The following is a 22,591-nucleotide window of genomic DNA, read 5'->3' on the forward strand; positions in this document are numbered from 1 at the left end:
GCATGTCCATGGGGCATGGGAGATCTTTAAATCCCATAACCCTTACAGGGGCAGTAGAAAATACACAGGTCATCCACCCCTCGGTCACAAGTAAGTCACAATTTCATCACTACTTAGTACCCACAGAGAGGTCTTTTCATCTTGACTCAGGGCAGGCTTTCAGCTTCCATGGTTCCTCTTCCATGGTCTCAGCTCCCACCCAAATTTAACCAACTGCCACCTGAGTTCAAAGGTAGACAGCTCCCAGCTCCTTGTCTAGCTCTCCATGCAGCTCCTGCTCCACACTGGAGCTCACGGTGTCCAGTCCATCTCAAATCTATCCATAGTCTCTGTTCCTGGGAATACAAGACTTAACAAAGCCACAAAAGCATTCATTCACATTAACAAAGCCACAGCAACATTTGTACAGAATACCGACACCACAGTTATGCTTCCTCAGTCTTTGGCAGCTCCAGTTGGCCCTCGGAAATCCTCAGCAGCTTCAGCAGCTCCATCTGGCCCTCAGAAGCCTTTAGCAGCTTCATTCTCAAAATCAAAATCACTTTCTCCATGGAAGTTCCAGTGCAGCAGCTGCAGCCCAGCCTTCAGGTGCTCATCTGAAGAAGTTCTGACTTTCCCAGCTTGTGTTCTTCCTTATATATGGTATAGCTCTTCCCTGTTCAGCCCCTTCCTCTTACATCAACGACAGGGGTTCATACCTTCTGTTTCTTTGACACAGTCTTAATTTGAAACTAGGTGCTAAGTACCGCTTAGCTTTCCAATACAAAGAGATCTTCAAATTTCATTACTATTGCATCACCCATTCCTCAATTTATGAATGTGTCATGTGCATACATAGCTGACTAGCATTATGCCAGGGACTAGGGGTAGAAGTGAATATATGTGTGTTTGGGTCAGGATGAGGGAAGGGGTGGAGGGTTAGTAAGATGGCAAATACTCCTCTGAAATCTGGAGGATAAGAAACTGAGCCATCAAGTTCCCTTCTTTATTTTTATTTATTTATTATTTTTTGCCATTTTTTTTGCTTTTTGGAGGGCAATTGGGGTTAAGTGACTTGCCCAAGGTCACATGGCTAGTTTTTGTGTTAAGTGTCTGAGGCTGCATTTGAACTCAGGTCCTCCTGACTCCAGGACTGGTGCTCTACTCACTGTGCCACCTAGTCGCCCCAAGTTCCTTTCTTTAAAAAAATTAATTTTTTTCCAATTACAGGTAAAGACAATTTTTAGTATTCATTTTTAAAAAAGTTTGAGTTCCAAATTCTCTCCCTCCCTTCCTCCTCTCTCCCCTCCCTGAGACAGTAAGCATTTTGAAATAGGTTATACATGTGCAACCATGCAAAATATATTTCCATATTAGTCACATTGTGAAAGATACAGACCAAAAAAAAAACCCAAAACCCATGAAAAAATAAAGTGAAAATTATGCTTTCATCTGCATTTAGACTTCATCAGTTCTTTCTCTGGATATGGATAGCATTTTTCCTCATGAATTTTTTGGGATTGTCTCGGGTTGCTGTATTGCTGAATAGCTAAGTCATTCACAGCTGATCATCATACAATATTGCTGTTACTATGTACATGTTCTCCTGGTTCTGCTTACTTCTTTCCAGTTTTTCTGAAATCATCTTGCTCATCATTTCTCATAGCACAATAGTGTTCCATTACATATACCACAACTTATTCAGCCATTCCCCTGCTGATGGACATCCCCTCAGTTTTCAAGTTTTTGATAACACCATAAAAAGGTTGCTATAAATATTTTTGTATAAATAGATAATTTTCTCTTTTTTTCTAAAAATCTTTTGGGATACAGACTTAGTAGTTGTGTTGCTGGATCAAAGAATATGCACAATTTATTGCCCCTTGGACATAGTTCCAAATTGCTCTCCAGAATGGTTGGATCAGCTCACAACTCCAACAATAATGCATTAATGCGAGTGGAGCAAAGATGGCAGAGTAGAAACACAAACTTGGAGTGAGCTCCTGCTCCAATCACTTCCAATACATGTAAAAAAATGACTCTAAACAATGCATTAATGCTCCAATTTTTTCACACTTCCTCCAACATTTATTATTTTTCTTTTCTGTTATATTAGCCAATCTGATAGGTGTGAGATGGTACCTCAGAGTTGTTTTAATTTGCATTTTTCTAATTGATAGTGATTTAGAGCATTTTTTTGGGCGGGCAATTGGGGTTAAGTGACTTGCCCAAGGTCACATGGCTAGTTTTTGTGTTAAGTGTCTGAGGCTGGATTTGAACTCAGGTCCTCCTGACTCCAGGGCTGTGCTCTATTCACTCTGCCATCTAGCTGCCCCGATTTAGAGCATGTTTTTTTCTTATGAATATAGATAGCTGTGATTTCTTCATCTGAAAACTGCCTGTTTATATCCTTTGACCATTTATCAATTGGGGAATGACTTGTACTCTTACAAATCTGATTCAGTTCTCTATATATTTGAGAAATGAGGCATTTATTAGAGACACTTGCTATAAAAATTGTTCCCTAGCTTCCTGCTTTCCTTTTAATTTTGGTCATATTGCTTTTGTTTGTGCAAAAATCTTTTTAATTTGATATAATTAAAGTTATCCATTTTACATCTTGTAATGATCTCTAACTCCTGCTTGGTCATAAATTCTTCCCTTCTCCATAGATCTGACAGGCAAACTATTTCTTGTTCTCCTAATTTGTTTATGGTTTCAACCATTTATGTCTACATCATGTATCCATTTTGATGCTATTTTGGTATACAGTGTAAGATGTTGGTTTATACCTAGTTTCTGCCATACTACTTTCCACAAGTTCCCTTCTTTTTTTTTTTTTTTTTTAAAAGCAATTGGGGTTAAGTAACTTGCTCAAGTTTACACGGCCAGGTGTTTCTGGGTGGGTGCTAAGTGTCTGAGCCCAGGATTCGATCTCCAGGTCTTCTCAACACTGGAGCCGGTGCCCTTACTCGCTGTGCTACCTGGCCACCCCCACAAGTTCCCTTCTTAACAGGTGGTAAAGCAACCTTTATGGTCAGAAGGGTGGTAGAGATTCCCTTTTCAAAGGAAACAGTTTCATCAGAGAGGGCCCAGACTACCCAGAGAACTGATCTACAATCACTCCCTTGAATCCCTCACTCCCCTTGACATGCTATTCTTGTTGCACTAGTTTTCAACTCTAAGTATTTCTTACCTTCCCCCTTCACAGCCTCATTTCTGGATCCTGGACTTCTAAACCATACTGTCTCATATTAGAACTTCCCTCAGTGTCTGGGGCCTCTTCACCATAGATTAAACTATCCCTTTGGCCTTCTAAACATGGAGCATCCCACTCGATAAGACCTTTCCCCTTCTCCCACCAGTGAGTGCCTCCAGCAGCCTCCATTTTGTGGAGGTGCCCAGACTCACCTTTTTTTCCCTTTTGGTTCTTTTTAGGTACCTTTTTCCTCCCCTTTCTCCCTTTTCAGTTCCCTTTTGTGTGCTGTCTTCCCCCATTAGAATGTAAGCTCCTTGAAAGCAGGGACTATTTTTTTCTTTTTGTTTGTATTTGTTTCCTTAGCGCTTAGCACAGTGCCTGGCTTGTTGTTTAGACAATTCATTTGTGCCTGACTCTTCATGACTCCATTTGGGGGTTTCTTGGCAAAAATACTAGAGTGATTTGTCATTGCCTTCTCTAGTCCATTTTACAGATGAGGAACTAAGGCAAATCACCACCACCAGTAGTAGCAGCAGACTCCCTTTATTCCCCACTTCTGGTTCTGTTCAGGTACTTTTTTCCTTCCCTTCTCCCTTTTCAGGTCTCTTTAGTGTGCTGTCTTCCCCTGGAGAGCAGGGACTATCTTTCTTTTTGCCTGCATTTTTATCCTTAGTACTTACCACAGTGGCATACAACAAACTTTTAATAATTCCTTCCTTCCTTCCTTCCTTCCTTCCTTCCTTCCTTCCTTCCTTCCTTCCTTCCTTCTTCTCCCTGTCTGCTTGCCTACTTTTCTAGTCTTCTTCCTGGACTTTTTCCTGATACATTCTCATTGCTTCTTAGCAAACCTTTTATCCTATACTTATTGATTTTCTATCTCATTTTGTATGACTCTTCCTAAACTTTTAAATTCTCTTCAAATACTCAGCCCCTTTCTCTTCCCTACTCCAACAGCTTATTACTTCACTAATGTTTATTACTGAGAAAAGTAAAGCCATCTTTTATGAACAATCTAATCATCTTGCCTCCAAACCTCAAAACTTCTCAAGATATTCCTTCCTTCCTTCTTTCTTGTCTTAGAGTTAAGAGATGTCGCTATTGCTCCTTAAGGATAACTATTCCATCTGTTCTAATGATCCCATCCCCTACCACATTCCTGTAAGATTTTGTTTTTTCAACAATTAATTTTTAATTCAAATTCAATTATGAATTTTCAATTTCTCCCTTTCTAGTGACTCTTTTCTCCTCTGAACTCTTTATGTTCAAATCTTCTCAATTCTCTTAAAAATATCTTTGGACATTATGAACTTTACAAACATCTGCAAATATGAATATTTTCACATATGAAGGTCAGAGAAAAGAAGACTATATATAGAACAGTGTATCTCTATTTTCTACAGCTTTTTAAAGCATATAGTAAAGTTGATGCAGTAGGATCCACAATGTCCTGATTTCTGAGTCCCCGTTTGAACTTCCTTCTGCTCTCTTCTGTTCATTTTCAGTTTTCATCAATGACTTCTGAGTTTTCCTTTTTTTTTTCTTTTTGGAGGGCAATTGGGGTTAAGTGACTTGCCCAAGGTCACATGGCTAGTTTTTGTGTTAAGTGTCTGAGGCCGGATTTGAACTGAGGTCCTCCTGACTCCAGGGCTGGTGCTCTATTCACTGTGCCGCCCCATCTTTTTTTTTTTTTAACATCATTATCATCCCTCTCTCTCCCCAACAAAAAACTGAAAGACCTTCTTTGTAACAAATGAGTATAGTCAAGCAAAACAAATTCATATATTGGTCATATCTGAAAATGTATGTCTTATTCTGCCCCTATGTCCACCACCTCCCTATCAAGATTTGGGAAACGTGTTTCTTTATCAGTCTTCTGGACTTGTGATTGATCACTGAATTAATTCATGTTCTTAAGGCTTTCAAAGTTGTTTTCCTATACAATATTGTAATAATTGAATAAACTGTTCTACTGTTTCTCCTCATTTAACTCTACATCAGTTCACACTAATCTTCCCAAGTTTCTCTGAATCTATCCTTTTGGTCATCTTATGGTACAACAGTGTTCTATTATAACCACATATTGCAATTTGCCCAACCATTCCTCATTGATGGGTGCACATTTTGTTTCCAGTTCTTTGCTATAACAAAAGTGCTACTACAAATTCTTTATTTCTAAGAATAACTTCATTAATGCTTTTTATCCCACTGAGCTAACTATAGCCTTTCTTTAACATCTTTAATTGCTTAGCTCCTGCTTACTTTTTAACCCCTTGCAATCTGACTTCCCTTTGCTAAAACTGCTCCCTCACAATTCAGTAATGACCTCTTTATTATAAAATCAATTGACCTTTCCTTAGATTTACTCTTCTTGAAGTACTTGACCTTCTACCTATCCTCTCTACACCCACACTTTCCATTCCCTTGGCTTCTGTAAGCCCTTTGCACCTTTTGTGCCTTTCAGACCATTCTTTGTTTCTTTTACTGGTTCTTTTGGCTTGTATCTAATTCTTATTCACTCCAAGTCTCATAGATTGGATCACAATAGGTCCCTGCCCAAGCTCCCCTTAATGGCAGCATTTTGGGCCTTTCAGGCTCAGAGCCAATGTCCATGGTAACTGTTTCTCTTAGGAACAGCACTGAAGGTCTTCCCCTCCCACCTTGATTTTTAAATTTTTTTCTAATTAAAGGGGCCATCCCTTGACTCACTTCTTAAAGAGGCCTATTCACTGAATGGGCATTCTCATTCTAAGTGAGTATGTGAAAAGGCCTTAGCCTATAAGGGCCAGGTTCTCCCATTGCATCCTGGGCCATCTCCAGGCATCCTGATCAATATCTGGTCACTGGATCCAGATGGCTCTGGAGGAGAAAGTGAGGCTGGTGACCTTGCACAGCCCTCCCTTGCTCAAATCAAAGTCAACTGCAATTCATGTCATCATCTCCCTGATGCCATGGTCCTCTTCGAAAATGAAGGACAAGCACAACAATCTGTAATTCCATTGGTGTAGGGAACTCCTTAAAAGGATCTTCCCTACACCCAATGCAGATTGGCTACTGTTTGGCAATTTAGTTTTAGAGTTGCCTGTGAGCAACGGTGAGAAATAAAGCAGCTTGTCCAGCGTCAGAGGTAAGACTTGAATCCAGGTCTTTTTGATGCTGAGATGAGCTTTCTATCCATTAAGACATGCTGCCATTTTTCTGGCTCATATCCTTCTAAAATTCTTCCACAAAGGACTTAACCACTGTAAAAAGTAGGTGGGTAGGGAGACTTCCTCTGAATTTTTTTTTTTAGATATGACATATCTAAAGCCTGAAGTGTACAGGCTATCCATCTATTATCCATAGCTCTCACAACATGATGTTAACCTCCTTTGGTCATATATCTCTTTGATGAGATCCTTTACACTTTTTCTTACATCTAAGTCATCACTAATAAAACACTGCAACTTATTTATGTCCACCACATGTTTCTTAGCTGTCTTGAATATGATCTACCATGACTTGCTTGTGCTGGGAAAATTAGACACCAGCCCCTATTACTCTATATCATTATTTAACCTTTTCACATGTCCTAAAGCATTTTCTGTTGCCTTTAAGAACTTCTTATACTCGAATACTTTAATATCCATTATGTTTACTTGTGTAATCTTATCCCACTTAATTATAAGTTTATTGAAATCAAAGACTACATCTTATTTATCTTTGTATTGTTTCCTCCTCTATACCCACCTTGCCCTTCTCCATGTCCCTAGCTCCTACCAGTGATTAACACAATGCATAGCGCATGCTAGGCACTTAATATGTGTTTGTCAAATGAACAAATGAATGGCTTATCTTCTTTCTCCAATTAGATCATGTACTTCTACAAGATAAGGATTGTATTTTTTTTTCATTTCTCATGTATATATCCTCAGCATCAACCTTTGTGCTATAACTACAGGTGCTCAAAAATTCTTATTGGATAAATGAATACATGAATGAATGAATAATAGAAGAAAGTTTTAAGACCGGTACTTGTTTGCCTTGTGATTGTCCAAATCCATTCCTAGGGAAGGGGGCTTGCTGGTGGAAGAGATTCAGACTCTTAATTGCTTGTGGTTCTTAAAAAGAAAGAAGTCCTCTCTCATTGAAATTTATTTTCTAATTCACAAACCATAAGTTGACATTCCTGCCTCTGTCCCCCACAAAAGGGAGGCTATCGAAACCAAGTTAATTGCTTGTCCTTGGCCCTATTGAATTCTCTCTTATTTTCTGCTGTGTATGTGGAAATGTTCTTTTTTTCCTTTTCTCATTTTGTATTTAAGTTCAAGTTGAATTAAAAAAATTTTAAAAGAAAGCCATGAATAAGAATCACATAGGAAAAGAAGGCATAGATGTATTATGATTGGCATTGGTGAGGAAGCACCCATAACTATGAGATCATAAATTCATGGAAGGATCAGAATTAAAATTCAGTTCATCATTTTGTTTTGTGCTTATCTTTTTGGACCCTACCTTCGTCATCCATTATTTCAAGCTCCTAGTTTCATGTCATCTGCAGATTGGATAGGCATGTCACCTATGTCATCATATAGGGCCAGGGGCTGAATCTGTGATTTGATTGGTATCAGGGAACATCCAAGTGAGAAACCCTCTTTATTAATAAAGGTTAGCATCAACTCTGAAACCTCTAGTCTTAGAGAGTTACCTAGCACACTGAGAGCTTGGGTAATATTCTGGGGTCACAGAGACAATACATAGCAGAAGCAGCACTTGAACTCAGGTATTCCCGGCCTTAAAGTCAATTCTCTCTATAGTCAATAATAAGCGTCAGAGGTGGAATTTGAACACAGGCCCTCTGACTCTGGGGCCAGTGTTTTTTCCACTGTACCACTAATAACAGACAAATATATATAAAGTACTTTGCAAATATTAAACCTTTATACATAACACTTCTGATTATTATTTATCTCAGTTACTGATAGAAATGTTGGAGAGAACTGAGTAGAGGCCAGAGTCTTAAGGCCATTGTTAAAAACTCCATAGAGATTGAAATGAATTCATTAATCAATAGTCTTTGAATATAGTCATTCTACAAGCTATGAATCCACCCAACTATAACCTTATACAGCCCACATTTTTCTGACTTTTCTATAAGGACATTATAATAGACTATCAAATTCCTTTAAAAGAAAATCCAGGTAATAGCACATCTATGTCATTTCACTAATTTGTAGTACCTCATTAAAAAAATGGGAAAGTTTATCACTAATTATTCTTTATGAATCCATGCATGGGTCCTTCCCCTGCTATCTCCACTTTATGACAGGAATAGGTATGGGACCAGCCAGGTAGGTAACAGTTACCCTTTATGAGGGGTTAATTAAGTCTACAATCTCTTCTTGGTATGGAATAATGAAAGCAAGACACTTATCAGCACCTGGAGCCTTAAGTCAATAAAAACTATCCAAAGGCCAAAGAAACTCTGGCAGAGGTTAGGAGAGAGTTTATTCACAAAGCAGCGAGCCTGGAGCTAATTTTTTGGTAGTTAACAGGAAGATTTGCAAAGCAGGTTCAAAGGGCCAGGTTGACTGATTTCAATAGCCTTTGACTTAATCCTTTTTTGCAGCTTGGGCAGTTCCAGTCACCCTTTTAAGCTGCCAGGTTATGTGTGCTGACCACATGGTCCTGCCTCCCATCACTTGCCTGATGAGTAACTTCTATCAATGGAGGTGAAAGGTGAGTTGGCTTCTAGGGGATCATTGTTCATAACAGCTTATAAATGATCCACTTGATAATAGAACTTTGCTAAGAATTGAAATCAAGCACATTTATGTTTTTTTTTTTGGAGGGGGAAGGCAGGGCAATTAGGGTTAAGTGACTTGCCCAAGGTCCCATGGCTAGTAAGTGTTAAGTGTCTGAGGCCAGATTTGAACTCAGGTCCTCCTGACTCCAGAGCCAATGTTCTATTCACTGCATCACCTAGCTGCTCCTGGAACATTGATCTTTATATAGTCTGTGGAACTGGGCTTAATTTCCTTTTTGAAAACTGGGACTTCTATTCACCTATGGAGGCTTGTAATACCTCTCATGTTCTCCCAGGTAGTGGCTCAAAATCACACCCACAAATGTTTCCAGAGCTTTGGGATGAGGGTAGTGTGGTGTGGTTGAAAGAGTAATGGATCTGGAATTAGAGGGCTTAGGTCTGTAAGCTTGGGAAAATTACTTATTTTTTCTGGACTTCAGTTTCCTCATCTGTAAAATCACAAGGTTATGACCTCAAGTTCCTTTCTGCTCTTAATCTATGACCTTCTTGTAATCTATAGTCCACTTCTCAAGCACTGATTTTATATGGATTGCATTCAACCTTGGGGTACTTCATAAATCACTCTATTTGGCTTATGCCCCACACCTAGGGTCTCCTTTACAAATATCAGAATTTGACTTGTTTTGCTCTCACCCAGGAAACATTAAAATATGCTTTGTGTCTAGGTCTCTACAGAAAAGGTAAAAGGGTCCCCATCTCTCCAAGTGCAGTACCTGACAATAATTCATATAAAGGATGGGCTTTATTTACCTGGATGTATAGTTACATATCTATCTCTGTAGAGATCTAATTATATATGATATCTATCGAAAACACAAAGCACTTACAGATATATCTATGAACAAATCAAAATAACTTGACTTCCTTCTCCAGTTAGCACTCTTCTTTCCCAAGGATCCATACATTCCCATAGACTTATAGTAGTATCCCAAGGTTGAGGGTACTTCTTCCAAAATGGGAAAACACTGAAGGTGGAGGGAGGGGCAGAGAACTGACTCCTTATCACCTAGATCTGTACAGTCTACTTGACTCACAACATTAGTAAAGGGTAGGTTTGCTCCTCCTCATGGGTCTGTTTCTTACTACTCTTTCCTCTTTGTTTTAGAGCTCCTCCATTTGCTCCAGAAATTTGGCATCATCCCGGAATTTCTCCTCTTTTACACATGAGCCCTGGTTCAAGAATTCTATATTGTTGTGAACAGATCCAAACATTCTAAAGAACAACTTGGAACCACGCCCAAAGGACTATAAAACCATGCATATCCTTTGACCCAGCAATACTGCTACTAGGTCTATATCCCAAAGAGATAAAAGGAAAGAGAAAAAGATTCATATGTACAAAAATAGTTTTGGCAGCTCTTTTTGCATTGGCAAAGAATTAGAAATGAGGGGATGCCCATCAACTGGGGAATAGCTGAACAATTTGTGGTATAGATTGTGATGGAATACTATTGTGCTGAAAGAAATGACAAAGGGGATGGCTTCAGAAAAATCTAGGAAGATTTATATGAGCTGATGCAAAGTAAAATGAGCAGAATGAGAGCACTGTACACAGTAACTGCAATATTATAGTGATAATAAACTGTGAAAAACTTATCTACTCTGTTCAGTACAATGATCCGTGATAATTCCACAGGACTAATAATGAAAAATGTTCTCCACCTCCAGAGAGGGAACTGATGAACTCTGAGTATAGATTGAATCATATTTTTTCACTTTTTCTTGCTTTTCTTTTTCCAACATGGCTTATGTGAAAATATGTCTTTCATGACTTTGTGTGTATAATTGGAATCATACTTCTTTCCTTCTCAATGGCTGGGGAAGGAGTGGAAGGAAAGAGAATTTGGAACTGAAAATAAAAATTAGAAAAAAAAATTTGCATTATCCAGGAACCCTCCTTTTTCTTTCTAGGAAGCCTTGTTCAGGGACTTGGGGTTGCTCAGAAACTCCTTTTTGTCCACAAAGCTTTGATCCAGTAATTTCGCTCTCCATCTACTTTAGTTTCCATAACTCCCTCTGTTAGCTGTCATCACTGAAGCTACATATTCCTCCTCTCTCATTCCCTCTTATTCTGCTTCTTCTGGACTCTTATCTTTTTCCTTTTTTTCTGGCCATTTGGTTCTCTAGAGAGGCCTTAGAAAAGTATAGGCTTTTTTTTGCTTTTTTTTTTTGGAGGGGGGAAGGTAGGGCAATTGGGGTTAAGTGACTTGGCCATAGTCCCATGGCTAGTAAGTGTTAAGTGTCTGAGGTCAGATTTGAACCCAGGTCCTCTTGACTCCAGGGTCAGTGCTCTATTCACTGTGCCACCTAGCTGCCCCTTGTTTTCTTTTTTTTTTTTTAAAGAATTATTATATGAAATAGCTCTCTGGGAGGGGTGAGGGGGAAAGGCAAAAGGAAAAATTTAGATAATATTAAAAAAAAGATAGTGATAATTAAAAAAAAACAACCCTCCTCACCATATTCCTGTAGCATTTTTGTTGCATTGGTATCTTTATTTTTTTATTATTATTATTTTTAAAGCAATCAGGGTTAAGTAACTTGCTCAAGGTTACACGGCCAGTTATTTCTGGGTGTGGTGCTGAGTATCTGAGCCCAGATTTGATCCCCAGGTCATCCTGACACTGGAGCTGGTGCTCTTACTCGCTGTGCTACCTGGCCGCCCCTGCATTGGTGTCTTTCTAATTCACTAGATTTGAAATCTGAATGATCTTTGATGCTTCCTTTTTCTTCATCTCTCCCCCCCACCCCCACACACTTCCCATTAGGTACCAAATCCCTTTCTATCTTTTGCATCTCTCTCACGCCCTGTCAAGGGCCTGGTCTAGGCCTTTATCATCTCTCACCTGGACTATATTGTAACAGCCTCTTGGTTTTGATGTATATATGAGAAACATTTCATTTGTGAACTCTTAAAATTGCATTTCCCTCTTCCAAGTTAAATGTTATCTTAAAGTCTCACAAACTGTTAGAGCTGGAAAGAGCTTTGGAGATCAGGAATCACAGATCTGGAGTTGGAAGGAACCTCATTTGCCATCTAGTTTAATCCCCTCATTTTACAATGAGGAAGCTTAGGCCTAGAGTATCTTGCATTAGTAAAAAGAGGTGGGAAATCACTATACCAATGAAATCACAAGTTCAGACTCAATCAATATCTCTCTCTCTCTCTTTCTCTCTCTACACATACATACACACACACACACACACACACACATAAGTCTATCCCTATAGAAATGTCAGCTGATATCACTTCCTCACTAAAAATCTTCAACAGTTGTTGAAAACTAAAAATAAATAAACAAAAAAGGGGAAAAAACTTTCTGTTGTTGTTGAGTGGTTTCAATCATGTCTAACTCTTCATGATCACATTTTTGGCTTTTCTTGGCAAATATACTCGAGCAGTTTGCCATTTCCTTCTCCAGTTCATTTTACAGATGAAGAAAACTGAGGCAAACAAAGTTAAATCTTTGCCCATGATCATGCAGCTAGTAAGTGTCTGAGGTTGGATTTGAACTCAGGAAGATGAGTCTTCCTGACTCCATATATATATCCTTCTTCTATATATCCTGTACCACCTACTTGCCTTTCAATATCTTCTTACTGTCTACCAGATAAAATTCAAATTCCTTAGACACGCATTAAAAACTTTTTAGAATAATAAACATGCTTAAAATTCACATCATTCTCTAATGTTCATAATGTACTTTATACACATCTAATTTGAGCCTCACAAGAACACTATGGGATAGGTACTGGCAACTTGCTTATTGTGTAGCTAGTAAGTATGAAAGGCAGGTTTGGATGCCTGTTCTTCTGGACTCCATCATTTCCTGCTCTATACCATGCGGCCTTTCACAATGAGTCTATTAACTTTTCCAGTCTTATGTCCTGCTAGTCTCCTTCACTACCAAATACTGTAGCTGAATTGAATTACTGTGTTGCCTAATCAAATGACTATATTGCCTCTCTTCTTGGAATGTCCTCCCCAATGCCTTGCCTTCCTTCTGCCAATACTTATACTAGTAGTGACATATCACAGATTGCAAAATTTTCTAAGGATTAGGGTATGAACAGGGACTAGATCTGTGATTTATGTAGTATGGGGAACCCCTGGGTGAGGAAAATCTCTCTACCAATGTTGATTGGCTTCTCAGATTCTCATAAAGAGTTGGGATGGCTAGGTGGCTCAGTGAATAGACCACTGGCCCTAGAGTCAGGAGGACTTGAGTTCAAATTTGGCCTCTAAAGAGGATTTAAGTAATTTACCCAAGATCACACACCAGTATATATCAGGGATAGGACCTGAACCTAGATCTTCTTGGCTCCCAGGCTAGGTCTCCATCCATGATGCTTCTCTTTTGATGATGATACAATAAAAAAACACAAGACTAAGTATATACAAAATACAGGACATAATTAAATATTTAAGAATTCATCAGGTCTTCATTAGGAATATTAATTATCACTGCACCACAGTAATAAAAGTTTCCACCATGGTGGATACAAGTTTCCATATGTTATTTACTTATGCTTCTTGACTTCCATCTGGTGAGCTTCAAAGAGTATTTCATCGAGATAAGAATCTATGCAAACATACATTTTAACAGGGGTGGAATGGTTGACAACACTGAAGTTATGACAATATTGTTTTTTTCTCCTTGGTGGCAACCGTTTAGCACCAGATCTGTTTTAGAGAAACTGACACCCAAATGGAACCATATTTCTGCGCCCAGATTAGAAGAGTATTATCTTTCTTTAAGATAAGTCCTGCAGGGGCAGCCAGGAAGCACAGCGAATAAGTGCACCAGCCCCAGTGTTGGGATGACCTGAGGATCAAATCTGGGCTCAGATACTTAGCACCACACCCAGAAATAACTGGCCATGTAACCTTGAGCAAGTTACTTAACTATGATTGCTTAAAAACAACAACAGCAACAAAAAGATAAGTCCTGAGGTTGCTGCCTTGAAACATCTGCACAACAGTCAGTAAATAAGGGTTTCCTCTTACCTCAAGATCATTAGCAGCCTTATTTATTTTGTTGATGTTACCAACTTCCTGTTTCTTCTTCATGGCTAGCTGCTTCAAACACTTCTGAATGTCTTTCTGTGTAAGATATTTGAGAAGAACCACATTAGCACTACTGAAACTTCAAACTTTTCTCCTGCCCTCTTACAAAGCTTGCTTCTTCTTTTTTAAAAATTTATTTACTTTTAGTTTACAACATTCAGTTTCACAAGTTTTTCAGTTCCAAATTTTCTCCCCTTCCATTTCCTTCCCCGCTTCCCATCCATGGTGGCATGCAATTTGATATAGGCTCTACATATACCTTCACATTACATTTATATACCACAACTTGTTTAGCCATTCCCCAATTGAAGGTTATCCCCTTGATTTCCAATTCTTTGCCGCCACAAAAAGAGCTGCTATAAATATATTTTTACATATGGGTCCTCCTCCCACTTATATGATCTCTTTGGGATATAGTACTAGAAGTGGTATTGCTGGGTCAAAGGGTATACACATTTTTATAGCCCTGTGAGTATAGTTCTTAACTGCTCTCTAGAATGGATGGATCAGTTCACAACTCTACCAATAATGCATTAGTGTTCCAATTTCCCCACATCTTCTCCAGTATTGTTTTCCTGTTTTGTCCTGTTAGCCACTTTGATGGGTATGATGTGATACCTCAGAGCTGTTTTGATTTGCATTTCTCTAATCAATAGCTATTTAGAACATTTTTATATGACTACAGATAGTTTTCATTTTTTCATCTGAAAAATTGCCTGTTCATATCCTTTGAGCATTTATCAACTGGGCAATGACTTGTATTCTTATAGATTTGCCTCAATGCTCTGTATATTTTACAAATGAGTCTTTTTTCAGAGACATAGGTTGTAAAAATTCTTTCCCAATTTTCTGCTTCCCTCCTAATCTTGGTTACATTGGCTTTGTACAAAATCTTTTCAATTTAATGTAAACAAAATTATCCATTTTGCATTTCGTAATACTCTCTATCTCTTGTTTGATCATAAATTCTTCCCTTCTCCATAAATCTGACAGGTAAACTCTTCCTTGTTCTCCCAGATTGCTTATAGTGTCAGCCTTTATATCTAAATCGTGAACCCATTTTGACTTTATTTTGGTATACAGTGTAGATATTGGTCTGTGCCCAGTTTCTGTCATATTATTTTCCAGTTTTCCCAGCAGTTTTTGTGAGTTCTTATCCCAGAAGCTGGAGTCTTTGGGTTTATCAAACAGTAGGTTATTATAGTCATTGACTACTATATCTTATGCACCTAATCCATTCCACTGATCCATCACTCTATTTCTCAGCCAGTACTAAGTAGTTTTGATGACTTCTGCTTTATAGTACAGTGTAAAATCTAGTAAGGCTAGGCCACCTTCCCTAGCATGTCTTTTCACTAATTCCCTTGATATTCTGGACCTTTTGTTCTTCCAGATGAATTTTGTTATTATTTTTCCTAGCTCTATAAACTAATTTTTTTAAAGTTTGTTTGGTATGGCGGTAAATAGGTAAGTTAATTTAGGTAAAATTGTCAAAGCTTGCTTCTTCTTCAGTGACAGAGTCTATGACTATCTCTGTTGTTCCATCATAGGATCATGGATTTAGAGGTAGAAGAGACCTTAGAGGCCACTGAGCCTAACCCTCTCATTGTACAGATGAGCAGATTGAAGCACAGAGAGGTGGAATAACTTGCCTAAGGTCATACAGGTAGTAAATATCTGAGGGAGACTTTGAACTTAGGTCTTCCTGACTTCAAGTCCAGCACTCTGCCTAACTGCCTAATGGGAAACCTGTGGCCTCAAGGATATATGTGGCCCTCTAGGTCCTCAAGCACAGCCCTTTGACTGAATCCAAACTTCACAGAACAAATCCCTTAATAAAAGAATTTGTTCTATAAAACTTGGACTCAGTCAAAAGACTGCATCCAAGGACCTAGAAGGTCACATGTGTCTTTGAGGCCACAGGTTCCTCACCCCTGGCTAAAGTTTTAGTGAAGACTCTGGTTGTGTCCTTTCCAGATGACTTTGGCCTTTTCTATGATAATCCTTCCCCATATCTTCATCCGTCTTATCCTTTAGCCCCATTCTCCCAGTCCACAGTTCTCTTAATTTGGGTAGTGCTGTCAAACTATCTTAGTCCATTGTTTTTATCACATCATCATTTCTCTCTCTCTCTCTCACCCTCCCTCCTCTAGTTCCTTTTTTTTTTTTTATTAATTTGTTTGTTTACTTTTAGTTTACAAGATTCAACTCCACAATTCCTTGAGTTTCACATTCTGTCCCTCTCCCTCCCCTCCCCCCCATGGCGGCATACAGTCAAGTACAGGATCTGTAAATATTCCCACATTAGACATTAGTCAGGTTATAAAGATGGATTGAATGAAAGATGGAATGAAAAATGGTAAAGAGGAAATAAAACCAAACAAGAAAAGGAAAAAGATCAGGTAGTTTGCTTCAATCTGGATACAAACTCAGTTCTTTCTAGTTCTTTCTCTGGATGTAGACATCTCTCTCCATCATGAGTCTTTTGGGATTGACTTATATCACTGCATTGCTGAGAAGAGTCCAGTTTATCAAAGTCAGTCGTCACACATACGTTGTGTCTGTAATTGTGTACAAATTTCTCCTGGTTCTACTCTTCTCACTCAGCATCAGTTTGTATAAGCCTCTCCAGGTAAATATGAAGTCCATCTGCTCCTTGTTTCTTATAGCACAATAGTATTCCATAATATGCATATACCATAAATTGTTCAGCCATTCCCCAATTGATGGGCACCCCCTTAATTTCCAATTCTTTGCTACCACAAAAAGAGCTGCTATAAATATTTTTGTATATATGGGTCTATCTCCCACTTCTATGAGCTCTTTGGGATATAACCCTAGAAATGGTATTGCTGGGTCAAAGGGTATGAAATTATTTATAGCCCTTTGCGCATAATTCCAGATTGCTCTCCAGAAAGGCTGGATCAGTTCACAACTCCACCAGCAATGCATTAGTGTTCCAATTTGCTCACATCCTCTCCAGCATTTGCCATTTTCCTGTTTTGTCATCTTAGCCAATCTGAATGGTGAGATGTGGTACCTCAGGGTTGTTTTGATTTGCATTTCTCTAATCAATAGTGATTCAGAGCATTTCTTCATGTGCTTATAGATATCTTTAATTTCTTTCTCTGAAAACTGCCTGTTCATATCCTTTGACCATTTATCAACTGGAGAATGACTTGTATTCTTATAGATTTGCCTCAATGCTCTGTATATTTTACAAATGAGTCCTTTTTCAGAGACATAGGTTGTAAAAATTCTTTCCCAATTTTCCACCTCCCTCTTAATCTTGGTTACATTGGCTTTGTTTGTACAGAAGCTTTTAAATTTGATGTAATCAAAATTATCCATTTTGCATTTGATAATGCTCTCTAATTCTTGTTTAGTCATAAAATCTTTCCCTCTCCACAAATCTGACAGGTAAACTATTCCTTGTTTTCCGAGATTGCTTACAGTTTCAACCTTTATACCTAGATCATGCACCTATTTAGACTTGATTTTGGTATATGGTGTTAGGTAATGGTCTATGCTCAGTTTCTGCCATACTATATTCCAGTTTTCTCAGCAGTTTTTGTCAAATAGTGAGTTCTTATCACAAAAAGTGGAGTCTTTGGGTTTATCAAACAATAGATTACTATAGTCATTGACTGCTGAATCTCGTGTGCCTAATCTATTCCATTGATCCACTACTCTATTCCTCAGCCAGTACCAAGTTGTTTTGATGACTGCTGCTTTATAATACAAATATAATAAAAATGAAATGTGGCATAGCTAGGCCACCTTCCCTAGCATTTCTTTTCATTAATTCCCTTGATATTCTGGACCATTTATTCTTCCAAATGAATTTTGTTACTATTTTTCTAGCTCTATAAAGTAGTTTTTTGGTAAATTGATTGGTATGGCACTAAATAAATAATTTAATTTAGGTAAAATTGTCATTTTTCCTCCTCTATTTTATTTCCTCTCCACCACCCCCAGCTTTCAGACCAGTCTTCCCTGCCTGGTTGACTTTCTTCTTTCTTCTCTGCCAAATCCCCTCCACATTCCTATTGCCAGGACTCTGATTCCAGTTATGATATGCAATCTCCTTCTTCTATGTCCTAAACTTCCATACTCTCTATAAAGTCCTTTGTTTTTATCTAAAGGGGAGCAATATTGTGGATTCCCTCATAATTACTGTAATTTACAGCCCCACTTAGAATTCAGGAGAAATTCTGTAGCCCAGAAAGATAATAATGGCCACTGCAAAACAGTAACTGCCACATATAGAGAACAGTACTTAGTGTCAGTAGTTGGTACATAGACCAGTGGCCACTATTCATCTATGCATAGCACAGGGAAAAGTCAACCGCCACCATTCCATAGCCAACCTCCTACCCTATCCCCCAGAAATTTTGTTTCTATCCCTCAGATGATTTGAGATACCTGGGATCATCTTTATTAAAAATAGCTAGATGAAAGGGAACAATTTGCAAGCAAAGAATTTTGGAGACGTACAGAAAGAGGAACTTTTGAACTGTACATTTGTTAGTTCAACAAATATTTAAGGTCTGTGATGTGTATTGCATCATAATACTTGCTAACATTTATATAGTGCTTTGCATGCATGATCTGAATGTGGTTATCACAACAACACTGTGAGGTATTGGAGGAAATATAGGCATTGCTATCTCCAATTTATAGACGTGTATATTGAGCTTAGAGAGATTACATGACTTGTTCATTGCCATAAAGCTTGAAAACATAAGAGGTAGGATTTGAATCTGTCTCTCCTGATTTCAAATTAGATTCTACAATTTAATGTTACTTTGAGTTCTGACCAAATGAAAATTTGAAAATAAAAAAACACAATTAAGTGACTACTGTTTATTAAAATACTGTGCTAGGCAGGCAGCAAGGTTCAGTAGAAAGAGTGGTGGATTTGGAATCAGAGGACTTAGGTTTACATCTCACCCTGACCACTTACAACCTTTGTGATCTTGGGCAAATAAACTAATTTTTTGGAGTTTTCTTCATCTGTAAAATGAGGGATTAGGACAACATGATCTCTAAGGTTCCATCCAGCTCTAAACCATGGTCTTAAGTTTAGAAATTGTGTAATGATTTAAAACTTAGAATCTTCAAAATAAAAAAAAATATTTCAAACTACATAAAGACAATGCTCCTTCTGTTCTCAAGGATGAAACGTGGAGCAACCTTTTGTGTAAAAAATTCCTAACAATGAAAGGGGTTCCAGAGTAAAAAGGGCTGCCTTTGGTGGTAGTGCATTTCCCATCACCAGAGGTTTTCTTCTTTTTTTTTTCCTTAAGCAATTGGGGTTAAGTAACTTGCTCAAGGTTACATGGCCAGTTATTTTGTGTGGGTGCCAAGTATCTGAGGCCAGAATCGATCCTGGGTCTCCTGACACCTGGGCCAGTGCTCTTTCTTACTCACTGCGTCACTTGGCTGCCCCTATCACCAGAGGTTTTCAAAGAGGAGGCAGGTTGATCTCTTTTTTAGGGCTGTTTCAGATCTCTCCCACCTCTCTTTTGTTAATATAAAATCACATCAACCAATCAATAAAAAAAAGCATTTATGAAGCACATATATGCTGGGTACTATGCTAGGAACTGAGAATACAAAGACAAAAATGAAACAGTTCCTTCCTGCAGAAAGTTTATCTTCTATCAAGGGGAAACAACATATATATATATATATATATATAAACAAATATAAAATGTATACAAAGTAATTACCAGATAGGGTGGTAGGTGATGCAGTGGAGAGAGTTGGGCCTGGATTCAGGAAGACTCATTTTCCTGAGTTCAAATGTGACCTCAGACACATACTAGCTGTGTGACCCTGGGCAAGTCACTTGACACTGTTTGCCTCAGATTCCTCATTTGTAAAATGAGCTATAGAAGAAAATGGCAAACTATTCCACCATTTTTGCCAAGAGAACCCCAAATGGGATCACAAAATGCCAGATACGACTGAAAATTATTCTACTACAACAACAATAGAATTTACCAGGTAATTTTGGCAGGAACTGGGGAGATACTTGCTGGATAAGTTCAATATTGCAAATTAAGCTGTTATACTGCAATGGATCTAAAGGATCCCATTGATGTGGGCATTCCTTCTATTGGTGTGGATTGGGGTCTTAATAAGTATTTGAAGAAGTGAATTGAATTATAAAGTAATAAATGGTCCAGAAAAACTATATCCTAGGCTACTGAACTGCTGAGTCTGTCTGTGTTCTCTGAAACATGGTGGAGAAGAGGAGAGATGAGATATAACTGGAACTCTGTCCTGATCTTCTCCCACTCCCTCTCCCCCAAGGGAAGACTCTGTAAACTCTAGGGCAGTGAGTTTGATTTCAATTCCTGACAACCAATCAATCAATCATTCCGCATTTATTCAGAACTTTTTAGGTGCTGGCAACATAACATATTTTTTTTGTTTGTTTTTGTTTTTTTGCCTTTTGGAGGGCAATTGGAGTTAAGTAACTTGCCCAAGGTTACACGGCTAGTTTTTTTGTGTGGGTGTTAAGTGTCTGAGGCCAGAAGCGAACTCAGGTCCTCCTGACTCCGGGGCCAGTGTTCTACTCACTGCACCACCTAGCTGCCCCAACATAACATATTTTTAATAATGTATTATTAAAGGAGTGGTTAGTGCCTATCTAGAAAAGAAAGCAGCCATCACAAAGATTGCTATTGTGAGACAGTATAAAGGGGATGGATTTGGAGTGACTTTGGGCAAATAATTCCCTCTCCCTTACTTATCCTTGGTTTCTTCATCTGTAAAATGAGGATAGGTACTTGACTAGATGACCTCTAAGAGGCCTTCCAGAAACCAAGTGCTAAGTGACAGTAGAGATTCAGAAATAGGATAGAAATCATTGGGAGAGAGTAGGGTTGAGTCACTGCTGAAGGATGGCTAGATAACATTTTACTGAGTGAGGCTGGATGTAGGAGATTAGCTTTGTAGCAAGCAAGAAGCTGGGGGTGGGAGGCGTTAGGGGGAAGGAGGGAAATGTTACCACTCCCTCCTTGCTCCTCCAAAAAAAAAGTAACATCTCTCAAAAATCTCTTCATTGCCCTACAATTTCAATACCATTTAGACAAGTTGCTGATGTACCCTGGCACAGGTAGGTTTAGTTGGTGTCACGTTCTGATAACCTTACAAAGACCGGTAAATAATAAGAGTTGTTTCCTGTACCCACCTGTCTCTACCCCTGCCTCCATGTTTTTCTTTGTACAGGTTGCCCTTTATTTCTTGGAATGTTTCCCTCCTCATCTCTAACTTTGGAATCCAAATTTCTTTCCCTTATACTCCCAGGTCATGTGCCTATGGGATAAGGTTCATCCTGATCTTTCCTGTTGTAATACTCTCCTCCCCAAATTTCTTTGAATTTAATTTTTTTTCTTCATTTGTTTTTTGTCTTCATATCTTCTTAGCCCTGTGTCTGATGCACTTGGCACTTAAGTGCCTGTTGAAACGAATTAGGCTCACACTTAGTAAAGCATTTGAAGGTTTACAACGCACCTCCCTCTCCCAAGGAGGCAAGTGTAAGTATGATTATTCTCATCTTACAGATGAGGGGAAACTGAGACTCATGGAGGGTTTTAAATGACTTGCCTAAGGTAGTATCAGAGTCTGCATTCAAACCCTAGTTTCCTGACTTCAAAACCAGCACCAATTTCACTGCCCCACACTGATTAAACAAAGAAGAAATTTTCCCATCATTCAGAATGGCGAGTTTTCCACTAGTTTCGATTTGTCTCCCAAAAGAAATGTGTTTGGCAGGATGCTCATTTGGAGCTATCTAAAAAGGGCAGGAGGAAACACTTGCTGTTTGGAAGGAAGGGGAAGACCCAGAGTGACCTGTGACTTCGCCTCTGTCTGGCACTGTCTGCTCTTTTCTTCCCCTACGGGACCCCTCCCAGCTCGGCTCACCTGCTTGAAGCCCACTTCCTCGTGGACAAAGCGCACAGGATGGCCTCGGTGCGAACCCACCAGTGGACACAGGGCGCACACGCAGCGTCTGCAGCGGCTGCAGAACAGCTCGACCGTCCGGTTGCGGTGCTCCGAACATAGCCATGTGGCTGTCGGCTCGGGCCCCGCGAGCCCCCCGTCCCCCTTCGTCGCTGTGGCTGCTGCCGCTCCGGCCTCTGCACCTTCTGGGCGCCCGCACCAGTCCCCGGGCTTTCGTTGCGTCTCAGGATGTGTGGTATTCGGCACTTCCCCAGACCCGAAGATTTCCTGGGGTACCAGGTCCGCCGCAGCTGCTGCTGAAGGAGCAGCCATAGCCATTTGCCCTAGGGAGGAGCAAAATAAGGAAACGAAACTTGCAACCACAAAACCTTGTGTATCAGAGCGAAGGGAGGAGGAGAAAGACAGGAACAAGACTTGCAGAGCTTTGAAGGTTAACCTTTAAGCCTAACTTTTCTTTCTTTCTTTCTTTCTTTCTTTCTTTCTTTCTTTCTTTCTTTCTTTCTTTCTTTCTTTCTTTCTTTCTTTCTTCCTCTCTCTCTCTCTCTCTCTCTCTCTCTCTCTCTCTCTC

General features: G+C 39.1%; 1 protein-coding gene across 1 annotated transcript in view; it reads right to left on the bottom strand.

Moving 5' to 3' along the window:
- The window catches only part of TRIM14 (tripartite motif containing 14), a 33,690-nt gene extending 11,278 nt beyond the window's left edge, over window positions 1-22,412 (bottom strand). Inside the window, exons 1-2 of the mRNA XM_069106035.1 lie at window positions 21,985-22,412; window positions 13,987-14,082 (exon numbers count right to left, since the gene is read on the bottom strand). Coding sequence (XP_068962136.1) covers window positions 13,987-14,082; window positions 21,985-22,341 — 453 coding nt within the window. The 5' untranslated portion in view covers window positions 22,342-22,412. The remainder of the gene's footprint in view (window positions 1-13,986; window positions 14,083-21,984) is intronic.
- Between the last annotated feature and the right edge of the window lie 179 nt (window positions 22,413-22,591).

The sequence above is a fragment of the Petaurus breviceps genome, unplaced genomic scaffold (assembly GCF_028583685.1).
Source record: "Petaurus breviceps papuanus isolate PSGF00001 unplaced genomic scaffold, PetGlider_PUasm1.0 138, whole genome shotgun sequence".
In the NCBI taxonomy this organism is placed as follows: domain Eukaryota; kingdom Metazoa; phylum Chordata; class Mammalia; order Diprotodontia; family Petauridae; genus Petaurus; species Petaurus breviceps.